This window comes from Solanum pennellii, chromosome 9, assembly GCF_001406875.1.
Source record: "Solanum pennellii chromosome 9, SPENNV200".
In the NCBI taxonomy this organism is placed as follows: domain Eukaryota; kingdom Viridiplantae; phylum Streptophyta; class Magnoliopsida; order Solanales; family Solanaceae; genus Solanum; species Solanum pennellii.
In genome coordinates this window covers 389654-403879 of record NC_028645.1, presented here as the reverse complement: position 1 = coordinate 403879, position 14226 = coordinate 389654, and the positions used below count along the sequence as shown (strand labels likewise).

Below are 14226 nucleotides of genomic sequence, written 5' to 3'. Positions count from 1 at the left end.
TTGGTTATTTGGTTTGAACTTTTGAATTATAGATTAAACTTTGGATTTTGTTTTTAATATTTCGAATTGGATATCGTACTAAGGTATTTCAGATAACTTAAAATTTGAATTGTAATTTTATGGATCCAAAATCGAATATCTGCCCTGTCAATTCTTTAGAACTATAACAATGAAACCACCTCTGCAGTACCTAGAACACTTCTCACCTGGAACTGACATGTAAATTGCACTGATATACCATTAACTATTGTGATCAAGATTGATCATATGCATCTCAAAAATAAGATAATACAGGGCGTCTAACGACACTTATAAAGCATATCATTATTCTTTCAACCTGCTACTAGATACTGTTTGCATTGTGAGAGTGAAGTACTTGTACATCATAAACATCAAATGTCAGAAAGATTTGAGGAACAAAAAAGTCATTTTTATCGATACCATATAACCATTGATCTCGTGAAATCTACACATCTACGACCAGGAAGATGCACCAAGGCCATCAACTACCGCTGGGTTAGTAATCTTTCTGGCAACTAGATCTTTCAGCTCGAGTTCGCCAGGAAACCTATTCTCTTTCAGTTTAGAGAAAACCTGTCATATAAATTAAAATTAGACAGTGAGAGGAGACGCAAGAATGTACAACAAGCTACTTGGCAATCAATAAAAGCTTCATATCACATGCTACAGCGGCTACAAAGATCTCTGTGAATCATGATACTTCAAAAGTTAGTTACACTTAAAATCCTTCATATAAAAACATTGCTCAAAGATGATTTTCACCAAATTTAAAAGAAACATATAATATATATGAAGTGGGAGTACAAGTATAACATGCCAACGACATCCTCAGTCCGAAAATGAACCATAATTTGTCTTGGCAATTTTTTCTCTGTGAGCGAAAGAGAATGAGAAGTGTTCTAGAGAGTTAAAGGTCTTTTTTTTTTTTTTTTTTTTTGCATTCATGGTTTCATATCAGATGAATCAAAGTAATGTTCCCCTTCAAAGAAGTTAACAAAGTAAAAATTAACATAAGCCTATCCAATAATGGATGGCTGATAGTGCATCACAGATAGCTAAAATGATCAAACAGCCTCTTTAGATGGACATCTTTCTAGCCTATACTAAAGTAAAAATGATTTCCAGAATTTACTTCTCATAAAATCAGATGGTTTTAGACACAAAAAGGCACAGAATGGTAATCATTTCCTACATTTTTAACCTCAAGGAAAAAGGATATACATAGAAAGATTGAACAGTACATACCAGTTCACCATTACAATACACTTCAAAAGCACCAGAGCTTTGCAGCATGGACTGAAAGAAATTTCCTAGGAGCCAAGTAGTTGCCATAGTCCCAAATCTGTTCGCACGTAACTGATAGAACCATGGAGGTGGTACCGCAATACCCAACCTAGGAAATATTTGTTCACCAGCCATTACAAGGCCAATGACTCCAAATTGGAAAACGGGTACTACTTTTCCCAACAAACGTTTTGGAAGTGGAGGAGGATAGTTAGCAAGGACGACATGGATACCAGGAAACTGATTATCCAACATGTTTTTCATCGTCACAGCTGTCCCTCTGCCAAGAAACATGAAACTTAAATGCAGTTTGATATGGTAAGACTAGATGACCAATTGAACAAAGTAATGGAAAGATAAACAAATATTACTTTTGCATATCTTTTTATCCATACAAAAGAACCACATCTATGATTAAAATCTTTACGCACCAAACATACAAAACATGCATTTCTATGGATCATGTATATTGCATATATGGGAAAGTTTTTGCATCTTAACGGAATTCAACGAATCGCCACAAAAGGAAGTTGAACAACATCCTCTCTACAAATCAAATGAGAAGGTTATGGGGCATTCTAAAAGACCTATACAGTAAGGGTTCCCAACATTCTCCTTTAGTTTTGTGACCTCTTTTCCATCGTGCATTTAAGACTATTACACTACTTAAAATGACGTTAAGCACTCAATCAGATAAGTTCAAATCATATTAGAGAGCCAAAAAATTATGTTCTTCGATAACTCAAAAAATTCTTGACAGTATCATATATTTTCTTGTTTATATAAACGATCTATACAACATCTCATGACATAAGCTACATTACAAGTTCAATAGCTAGTTCAAAATCCAAACTTCAGAACGAATGACATACTCCCCTGTCCCAATTTATATCACACACTTTCTTTTTAAACCGTCACAAAAAGAATAACACATTTTTATATTTAGTAAAAGTTTGAACTTTAAAATCCCCATTTTAAACTTAACTAAGATATTCATAGTCATACGAACATCTATGATTATTTCAGCCCACGAGTTTCAAAAGTCTACCTTTTTCCTTATACTTTGTGCGAAGTCAAACTAGAGAAACAATCTAAAAATTTCCATTGATTTAGCAAAACTCATTATGATTAAACAGTAATATAAGAAAAACCTGTAAGAGCAGGAAGAGCAGAAATCAATGGTGACAGTGTTACCAATACCAACTGCACCAATACCACCAGTTTTCTGCAAGTCAAACACCAAGAAACATATAAAAAAAGATACCCTTTTATCAAAAACACATAAAGAATCTAAGAAACAGACAATTAGTGAAGTCCACTACCTGAGTCGGAAATTCAAGAGTCTGAGGTTGTTGAATCAGTGGCGGCGGCTGGTGGTGGTGATGGTGGTGACCGGAATTGGGTTTTTGCGGCGGAGGAGTAAATAATTGGAAGAGATCGGAGATGAACAGAAAAAGGGGTAAACCCACTAGAAGAAGCTGAGTTCGATCCATTGTCACCAAATTCTCACACACAGAGAGGGGCCGTGGGGGAATGGAGGCTCTCTTATATTTGATGTTTTATGTATGTTGAAAATAGTACCTCAAAGTATACACATTAGTAAGTTTGGTCCTTATAAGTTTGTTAAAAATTTAATATTTTTTGTTCCGACTTTAACAAAAGACTAAATAAGGACACGTGATCGAGATTGAACAAAAATTGGGTCAGTAGATAAGATTATGACATGCGTATATATCTGTTGGTATAAACGATATATATGATCTAATTTTTGAACGACACGAGCACGAATATCCTAAAAATATGACAGAAGATATTTGTATACCGACTATTTACTATTGAAAGAATTTTATCGAAACTCTTTTGTCACTTGATTGTCGATTTAATTTGTTTATTTTCATGTGAGTCGTTCTATCTCTAACTCAAGCTATTATATGAAGGTTGGTAGCCCCAAATTCTTGTTAAATATGATTCTTTTTTCTGATCTCAACTTTTTTTCCCGTTAAAATACGAGTAAGTTCTTGATAATTACAACCATTAAAAAAACAATTATTACAAAAGAATATCAATGTATACAGCAATCACAGCTTCATATGAAGAATCCATTATGTTTATCCCTACTCTAAATTTCATAACTAATCGTTGCGATAATAAAAGTAATTATAAGTACATGCTTGTTGTTTGTAACGAGAGCAATAAACTAAAGCTAAGAATAATTATGAATAAGTAGTTCATATCCAATGAATAAATACTTTGGAATGATCTAATAAGAAACACGTTGAATAAGCCTATCCCCGAGTTTGGCGATTCTGGAAGGAGTACGTGTCATGTATCGATTGGGTGAAATTAAGGACCGTGTATAAATAAAACTTCCTCCTCTAGCTCTAGCTATATATGTTGTTTGATTACCCAACCAAGTCTTCAAAACTTTCATGTCTTTCTTATAAATGACAATTTTCTTTTTATGAAGTTTGTCTGTCAGATTCTCTGTCTCGAACAAAACATCACCATTTTCAAATAAGTACAAAGGGACCATACGCCAAAATAATCTTGAATTAATCAAATCAATAGGAGTATTGCCATCGCATGTTCCCATAATATCATCTTGAGGGATAGAGAATGTTATCGTCCAAGATTCTTCGACTCCATACTCTTTCATTGTCCACATATCGAAAGAATGTCCACAGCAATAAATGAACATACAAAGTAGACCATGTAAAACAACTATATCAATACTAATGGCATCATTATAAAAAATATCACGTGGTACCTTTTCATAGTTAGGTAATGGTATATCGTTATATTCATCATTCGATAAATCTAAGGACACAATCATCCATTTAGGTGAATCATATCTTCCTCCTATGTCACAAGGGGATATCCAATGGAATCTATTATTCACAAAATGACAATTGAAATAGGTCCTTTGATTGAAAATAACATGGTAAGGGAATGGTTGAATAAGCCTCCAAGAATCATGTTTTAATGAGTAGAGTTCAACTTTGATAGGGTACCCTTGGTATAAAGGTCTAGAAAACCTAGTGATGACCCTCACTACTACATAATCATCATTAGTTGAGTCGTAACCAAATCCATAAAAGGGTTCCCAACCACTTCTTTCGACATGACATGTTGAATTAGGAAGCGGTCTTAACTCATTGATAGTAGGATTCCATAAACATATCTCAAACCAATTCGAAAGACTCAAGCCTAGTGGCTCAAAACTCGCGTATCGGTGGTCAATACCCGCGTTTAGTTGGTCAAGACTCACGCAGAACAATCCATTAATAGACGGACAATGAATAGTAACTGGAATGCAACTCCTGCTAGTATAGTTAGGTCTCCATGTGATTGTATCGTTGTAATAAGCAGAATATAATGAGCAAGATACAGTGACATTATAATCAACGTGAGTAAACAATCTTTTAGATTCCATGTTCCTAGAATAATTTTTGACATGTTTGTTGTGGAATTGGGAATCACATGATATTATACAATGAAACAACTTGGAAACACACGTAAAACGAAAAAGAGATTTTACCGGAAGTCTCGAAAGAATTTCCTCTAAGATTTCCTTGGGAAAATTCATTGTTAAAGAAATAGTTTTGTTTACAAATAACGAATCAAAATATCTTCTTATAATAAGTTTATCTTATAAAGTGCAATTCGAGTAGAACAAGTTTAATTTTAGGATATTTTGGCTATCTTAGGGCAACACAATTGAACTAGGATAACTCTTGCTATAAACAAATTAATATATTTTTGTCAATATTATAATATATTACAACCAGGAAGATCTTTAATAATATTTGTTTGAACTTTTTGTTGTTCAATAAAATACTTTTATTTAGACAAAATCGTATTTTTGTCATTTTTCTTTTATTATTTTATTTACTACTATTTTTTTGAAATATTATTTATTTTTTCATAATCTTTTAGTTATATTGCCACGTAAATAAGGAGAAGGAATTCTATCATAAATAAAAAACTTACACCAACAAGAATCCTTTAATTTAGTACATTACAAGATAAATTCATGAATTCCACTTTCTTATTTATCGAGAGATATATGGTTTTGTTTTTTTTTTAAAAAAATAATAATTACCTAATTAGACATTCTTTACTACTATATTTATATGTTAAGCAGAATATAACAAGCAAGATATCGTGCCATTAAAATCAACATGAGCAATCATTCTTTAGTCTTTTGGATTCCAAATTCCTAGTACATTTGTTGTAGAATTGGGAATCACATGATATTATACAACAATTAAACAAGTAGGAAACACACATGAATATGTTCATTGTGCAAAGATTACAAGTTCATGGACTAGTTGATCTATTAATAGTTGAAGAAGTTGTTGTCCAAATTGTTGGCATAAATCTTCAAAGTTGATGTTTTCTCCATTTCTAATTGATGTTATCCAATGTGACTCATTTAACTCTTCTTCTGTTAATCTACAAATTTCTCCAACCACTTTTATGTAATGATCTTTCTCTTTACTAATCTCCTTTTGCTTCTCTACTTTGCTTTTCATTGCATCTGAATTTACCTGAATTTTCCCTTCTGAATATAATAAAAAGACAACATATTAATACTTGTAATCGGAACTATCAGGTCATCTAAAAGATAACTACACTTAATAACTAACTATATATTAAATTGCACATAAGTAGTGTACAATACTTATATCCTTGTTGATTGTTTTGACTTATAGTCAATCAATTGAACAAAGTGTAAGAAAGACTGCGGTCGAAAGACCTTGCCACTATTTATAAAGGTAGAAAGACCGTGTCCAAAAGATCAAGTACAAAACAGAAGAAAATAATGTAGAAAACATAGCAACTAACACGGGAAACAGTGCAAAGCCTTTCAACAAAAGAAAAGTCCGATAGTCGAAACACACACCTGAAGGGATAGTAGCATCTTGTTGAAGATGATCATTTGGAGTTGAATTATAATATAAAGGTTGAATCTTGGTAGACACTACACATTTGCTCTTTCTCTTATTCTTCTTAGATTCAACACACATTTTTGTAGGATAGTCTTCAAACTTGATCACTTGTTTTTTCACTTTATTATTACCAATCCTGTTTTGTTTTCCACTAACTTGTTTCTTCTCAACATTTTGTCTCTTTTTCTTTGGCTTCATCATTTCTTGTTTTTCATCATTGATGCAAAACACTAAATACTCAGACTTGGACTCCTCTTGATTCGGAATTTCGCGAAAAGATAGAGATGTTCTAACTCTTCTATGATGAAATTGTTGAGTTAGATCAAATTGCATCAAGTAATCTAGTGAATTAGCTGATTTGCTTCTTGAAAATGAACCAAATTTACTTTTTTCTTCTCTAGGTAATGACTCTAATCCCATTAGCCTTGCCACAATTCCTGGACTACTATTGGCTCCTCCAACTAATTTGTTACTATTTGCCTCATATGTTGTTGTGTTTGCTTCTTTAAATTGATCACAAGGGTGTGTTGGTAAACTTCCACCACATATAAGCCTTTGAAAAATGCTTGAAAAACACTTTGTTGAAGATGTATCTTTTGGATTTTTAGCCATGTTGATGTTTGAGTTTTCAAGAAAATTATGAGATAAGAAGTTTAAGTCACTAGCTAAAATGGTTGATTGTGACTTTTTTTTTGTTGTTTATTTTTGTAAAGGTTGAAAAAAGGGGTTGATGAAAATGACTTTTGTATTGTTGTGTATCTTTTGCAAGATTGAATTAGAAAGGGAACAATATCAAGTTTGTTTCATAAGAGAGTTGATAAGAAAAAAAAATTAAAGACTATTTCAACAAGTTTAGTATGAAAATGACTTATAATAGTGTTTGAATGATATTTCTAGGAAGTGGGGAACTTGGAATATTGAAAAGCATAAGAGGGAGAAAAAAGTAATGGAATGAGTTCACACTATAAGTTTTGAAAAATATTGGACATGAAAAATTGTTATTTTATTCATCCAAGGTAGTATCACACGCTTATTATGATTCATAAGATATGATTATACGGAGATTGCGTACTGGGGTAGAAGGTCAGAAAAGGGTTATTTTACGTTTTGAGGATTTAGATTAGTTGTACTAACTGTATTATAAAATAATTTGTTGTAATCTACAATTTGAATGATAAAACTGCAAGAAAAAGTAAGTTACATGGTAAAGTCACTGTAAAAAGGTAGAGTAAAAGATGAATACAATTATAAAATAACAAAAAAGAATGATAAGAATATATTCAAATAACGACGCTATCACATCAAATCAGCCGTTACATAATCTTTTCATCGTTACTATTGATACAACTAATTTGTATAGAGGGAGAGAGCCAAGCGAGATAGAGGGAGGAAGGAAAGAGGATGAGTACATGTATCCATTGTATCACCAATTTCAAATATTAATATACGATTGATATAAATACAAATATAATTAATTTATAATATCTATTATATACAATTATATTAACAAACACAATTTTTATCGTATATAATTATATCGATTATATTTTTTAAAAATTACTTTTTATATAAGATCTAAAATGAAACGGAGTGAGTAGTACTAGTAATACATTAATATAAGAAAATTATGTGATTTGAAAATTCGAATTTTTGTTTACTTTATATGTCAGCGTGTGTTGACAATATTTCCGAATTTATTGACTTTTTTACATCTTTTCTCACTTCACCGACATCTTTCACTTTCATCAAATTTTTTTGTTGGGAGATTCAATATTCTACTTCTTTATAATGTTTAGGTTTTTTTTTTTAATAATACATCAATAATAACGATATATACAGTAAAATTTTACAAATAAATTTTAAGAAGAATAGAATATACAAGTGCAATATTGAAAAGCTAGACGTACAACAAAAAATATCAGAATTAATAGTGGAGTCAAAACTTCGACTAAAGGTATCAAATATTAAAATTGCATGAAAGTCAAAGAGTGTCAATATGTAATTTATATATTTTTAAAAAATTATTTTTACTCTAACTACACAGTATAATTTTAGGATTCAATGATCTTTTAACAAAGATAAAGAAACCCCGAAAAATTGCAATTACAATTACTGAAAGAGTTGAAAAATTTGAGGCTAAAAGAAAATAATTTATTTGTAGAATGAGATTTTAAAGTTGATTTTGTATTAGTTATGTATTTAGTGCTTTAACTATTAAATTAATTTCAACAAAAGTGAATTACCTCAATAATTTTAGCTATCATTAGCAAGCATGACCATTTCTTAAAATACTTGTACATCTTCATGTAATTTCTTAAGACTTTGGATTAAATTGATTGATTCAACTTATAATGTGATTAACTTATTGAATTCTTGTTTAATAACTTTTGAGAGATACAAAATATTCATGTTATTGCCATAAGTTTTGGGCTTTGGCCTCAATTTAAATCTGAAAAATTTGTATTTGGGCCTTAGTCAGAGGTCCAAACTGTTTCGAAACAGATTTGTTACGTAAATGTACCACTTACAAAAATGTTTTTTTAACAAAAATTGCCACATGTATATGCAATATATTAATATTGTATAAATAGAGTATAACATGTCTATGTGATGTATAACTATGTATTAGCAATGTGTATGTATATATATAGGGAAACTCATATGATACTTGATAATTAAAAAAGAAATAAGTTTTTCATATATAAAATAGATATGTCGTTTGATTGATAATATAGAAATCTGCATAAGTTAGGAGAAAATTTATAAGGTAGAAGATGAAATAACTAATATATGTATAATTAACTAACTAGTATTATATAACTAAGTCTAACATTTATATAAAATAATATGTAAATTCGCTCATAACTAATTTTTACATTACTAATATATCGTTGTTCGCTTCCGAACCGCTGTATCTAAAATATCAATATCCCAAATTTATGAGGTTATCGGAAATATTAATACTCACGTGCTTCTTTAATTATAATTTAATCAATATTATATGCAATTTGATATTTCTTTTCACATTTGAATCTAATTTCTTTACTATACTCCTTTGTTGAGCTTTGACTGACATCATAATCCATGCAATATTTTAATTTATATTTATTTTTCCAATTTGTGTTTGAATTCTTGAAGGTGAAAACAAATGAGATAATAATATTATTTTGAATATTAAAGTACCTACCGACATAAAATCAGTACATTAATATTAATACTGGTAATATGAAGAAATTCTCTATCAATATTCCCTGTCAAAATGAGAATCTTTATTTGACTTTCATGGTCCAAAAACATGTTTGATCTTCTACAATGAAACCTATTAATCAGATGTACAAATATTGAAAATACTTCTGAATTCGATATAAAATATTAATTTTATTTTTAAATTATTAACAAACTTTAAGTATTTATTTACTTAATTAACTTAATTTAAATGCACACATAATCTAGTGAAATAGTACAGAGTTTTTTTCAACACTTCTCTCTGGTTTTATAAGATTCTCATGATTCTACAAGAGTTTGAGGTTGTTTGCTATGTTATGTGACAGATCAGAAGTGTATCTAAGTTTAGTTTATCAAGTAAAAAGTTTTCTTTAAAGGCTATCAATAATTTAAGGATAAAATTAATAATCTTATAGATATTTTTAATGTTTTTCTATTAATTAATAAATGATTGTACTTGGAATATTTGTATATTCAAATTCTCGAAAAACATAGCCAAAAAACGGCTAAAATTGACGCGGTTAAGAAAGTGGGGAAATGATGAGCCCAATAGAAACCAATGGCGTCGGCCCACTAAGTACTTTTCCCACCTCCACTTTGTCTTTGGATAATAGAGTTTGAGATAAATCCCATTGAGAACAAAACAAAAAGGACTCTTACGTCGATACGAGTTGTGGTATAGTAGTGAAATTACTTTATTCTTAAATAGATATTTTGAGTTCGAGCTTTAAATATGAAAAGGATCATGTTGGTAGCAGCACTTTGAATGGATCCTGATCTAAATTTAATTGAACCTCTGAACACCGAATGAGAAACAAAATAAGAGACTCTTACACCAACATGGTTTGTCGTGTAGTGATGCAACCTCCTCACTCTTAATTAGAGGTTTCGAATTCAAGCCCTGAATATGAAAAGAATCTAGTTGGTAACGTCACTCCTGAATGAGCCCTGATTCAAATTATGTGCTTCGAACACCGAGTGAGAAACAAAAAATAGATTCTTACATCAACGCACGTTGTGATATAATGATGGAACTACTTCGCTCTTAATTAGGATTTCCATTTCCAGTCCTGAATATGAAAAAAAACTTATTGAGAATGTCACTCTTAAGTAGGCGAAAAATCTTATTTAGGGAAGAAAAAAAAAAGAAAAATGAAACTAAACATAAGATATATTATTCTTTGTGCTAATGATATGCTAAAACAATTGTTTTCCTAATAACTTTTTCTTTTCACAAATATAATGTTTCATGTATATGTATGTATCTGACGGAATAAATGGATGTATTTTAAATATACAAGGCTAATTAAAATGTAATTTATTTTAGATATTTTATATATAAGCATGTTTCATATCGACATATTTGACACTCTCCTCTCTTTCACATCTTTCTCTTTATGTATCTGTATTAAAAAAAAATCAAATTTCAAAAAATCTATCTATATATATATTTGTGTATTTGATATCAATTTCATGTATATATTTATCTAAATATAAATTCATCTGATATTTCTAATATCAATTTTATTTATATATCTTATATTAATTATTTAATGCATTTTTACATAGATATATGTATCTAGTATCAAAATCTGAACCAAAACTTTCATCAACATATCTCTACTCAATTATATATAAATCTAATATTAAAATATGTGTTGATACACATTATAAACCAAGTGAAAAGATTGGGATAGAGCGAGGGAGAATTTTTTTTATATTATATAAAAAAATTTGTCATCAAAGTCAAAGCAAAGAACGATTTTTCTTTCCTTCGAGACTCCGGATAAATATACAATTTTTACGAAAACTTTTTCAAAAAAAATCAATTCAAATATACACATATAACATAAATATATTGACCTATATTATATAACATATAAGATTTTTTCCTCTTCAACTAAAATCAACTTTTATCATCATTAAATTGCCTCAAAATTGACGTATAATCTCAAAAAAAAAATAAAAAAAAAATAAAAAAAAAAATTCTCAACCGTTTGTAACAACACATAAGACCAAACAAATAGTTAACAATTTTTCAAATTCCATTTTTGACTTCCAAATTTATTTTATCAACTCAATAATTTTGATTAAGCAATATACTTTATTTATTCAAACTTTAATATATATTAATTTTAAATTTTAAATTTAATAACTTGAATAACTAAAATTCTAAATTAATTCATAATAAATTTAAAATTTTAATTTCTCCTTTTTAAAGATTCTAAATTAGATCTTTTCATAGATTACTCTTCTTTCAATTTCTTCCTATTTTTACGTTGATTGCATAATAATCTCTAAGCTTAATGTGAATTCGTTGATCACTATCTATAGACTCTCGACTGTTTTTTTTATACTATTTCTAAGGGATAATGCATAAGTACTCTCTCAAATTATATATGTATGAAATTTCATAGACACACTTATATTATACTAAGGTCCTATTATTCGATAAATTTATTTTATTAATAATTTTCTACCCCTTTTCGGCCGACGTGACACTATCTTGTGGGCCCAACGCTTGTTGACTTTTTTTAAAGCTAGTGCCACGTAGGCCGAGAAGGGTAGAAAATTACTTATAAAATAAGTTTAAGGGATAATAAGATCTTAGTATAGTATAAGTGTGTCTCTAGAATTTCGAACATAGGTTGAAGGGGTATTTATGCATTTTTCCCCTTTTTAAAGTTATATTAAAATGATTACTTTTAATATAATGTAATATATAAGTTTTAAATTAAATTTGTACGATTTTTTAGAAGATCTCACCCTATTAAAAATATCTAACACCTTATAAGTAACTTTTGTTAATCACTAACAATATAAAACTTTATTTGAACATCAACAAAACATTATTTTCACTTTGCACGACTCAAACATTTAAATTATCAATTTATGATGAATATACTGTAAAGAAAATAATTTTTAGCGATAATAAATATTAATATTAAAAAATGTTAAAGTTTTTACCGGTTCTAATTAAGTATCATTAGAACTTGCTTTACTGAAGGCTTTAGAAACATATAAAAAAATGCTAATTATCACTAAAAATATATATTTAATAATAATTAAAAATTAATTATCGCTATTATTATACAACTATGGTTACATTATTTAATTATTAGTGTGAATATGAATAGAGAAATAGGCAATAGCATAGTCCATCCATAATGATGATGTATGAAGCGTAACCTCCATATACTACAAATTAAAGTAACGAAGCCATCAACCAATCAATAATTATTTTTTATGTCATAATCGCTTTTAGATATGTACATGGTAAAATTTATACCTTTTATATAATAGCTTACAAATCACATAGAAAAGAAAATCTATACTACGCAAGTTCGATAGACAAGCTCAATTTAGCAGGCAAATTTTTTACTCTCTAACGAAAATTTTCGAACATAAAATCTCTAACATAAAAATCTCAAACTAAAATTACTAGACTACCTCGAAAGATCTCAATCAATCAATAGTTTAGCCGTTACTTTTTAGATAGGATAGACTTATGTCAATTTTTGACCCCTTTAATTTGTTCAACGTCACAACACAAATCTTGAGTATGATTTTTTTTTCCCTTTAATTGTGCCCAATAGAAAAAATAATAGTTCCACTATAAACTTGTAGTTAGTTGTCAAGAATATTTTCCTTACGATATTGAGCAAAAATAATATGTTTTTATTGAATATCTCAATGTAACGCTATTTTTTTTCCAATTGCTACCAAATAGTATTTTTCTCCTATCTCTGTCAACTTTATTGTAATTTAATTTGTATTTCAACAGTTTAACAAAGTCTTAAACGTAACTCACATTTCAAAAGCTAGCTCAAAGGGAAGAGGATTTCAAATCTTATAAAGAGTTCACACATCTCATTCATCATCGATGTAGGACTTTTTGTCCTAGATATCATGTAAAATTAGGTCTTAGGCCGGAGGATTGCCCAAGCCTTCCTTATAAAGAGTTCACCCATTTCATTAACCACCGATATGAGATTTTTTGTCATTCTTTAACAGAATAAATGTTAATTATAAAATTAAACTTATGTAAATATTAGTAGTTACATAAGGCTTAATTATATAAAATTAAATTATTGTTATGTTGGTTATATTATTTCATATTATCGACATATCAAATAGTAGAATGCATAAACTCATAATATGTACCTATGTTATTATTTAATATGCGATTATAAAATAATTGTCCAAAATCTTATTTATACAATTAACATGCTCAAAAGTAAAAAACATATCACTGTATTTTACTCAATTTAAATTACACATTTGACATGATATAATTTTTTTTATTTAACATAAGAAAATTTAAATTTTGTCAAAAGTGTGAACAAATGAAAATATGGGGTCAATATTTTTTCAAAGTATTTTTCAAGCCGTGCATGGTTGCCACGTGTGATGGGACAACATAACGCGTTACTTGTAATACGAAAAAGGAGAAAAAAAAAGAATCTCTAGCACAAAATATCCAAATGCAAATCCATTATAATATTGTTATTTTAGTATATGCTTACAACAATATAAAAAGTATAATGAAATATGTTTATATAATATTGGATTGTCTATTTGTGATTTTTTTTTAATTTCAAAAACTAACTTGCAATATTTAAGTTATTTATTATTGAAAAATATTTATTTTTATGTAGTTTTTAAATAACAAATTTTTATTGAAAAAAAGTTAAATTTTATATTTGAATTTATGATTAACGTGTAAAGATTTAAATTACATATT

The 14226-nt window shown here is 28.8% G+C and overlaps 2 protein-coding genes across 2 annotated transcripts; both read right to left on the bottom strand.

Moving 5' to 3' along the window:
• Positions 1-220: 220 nt before the first annotated feature.
• LOC107029192 (selT-like protein) lies at positions 221-2869 on the bottom strand. The gene is made up of 4 exons (XM_015230544.2): positions 2628-2869; positions 2457-2530; positions 1267-1585; positions 221-594 (listed from the first exon to the last, which is right to left on the bottom strand). The coding sequence occupies exons 1-4, from the start codon at positions 2796-2798 to the stop codon at positions 475-477; spliced, it is 684 nt and encodes a 227-aa protein (XP_015086030.1). The 5' UTR covers positions 2799-2869; the 3' UTR covers positions 221-474.
• A 2584-nt stretch (positions 2870-5453) lies between these two features.
• Positions 5454-7070, bottom strand: LOC107030789. Its single transcript, XM_015232042.2, has 2 exons — positions 6212-7070; positions 5454-5869 (listed from the first exon to the last, which is right to left on the bottom strand). Exons 1-2 carry the CDS (start codon positions 6867-6869, stop codon positions 5604-5606), a joined length of 924 nt encoding a protein of 307 aa, XP_015087528.1. The 5' UTR covers positions 6870-7070; the 3' UTR covers positions 5454-5603.
• Between the last annotated feature and the right edge of the window lie 7156 nt (positions 7071-14226).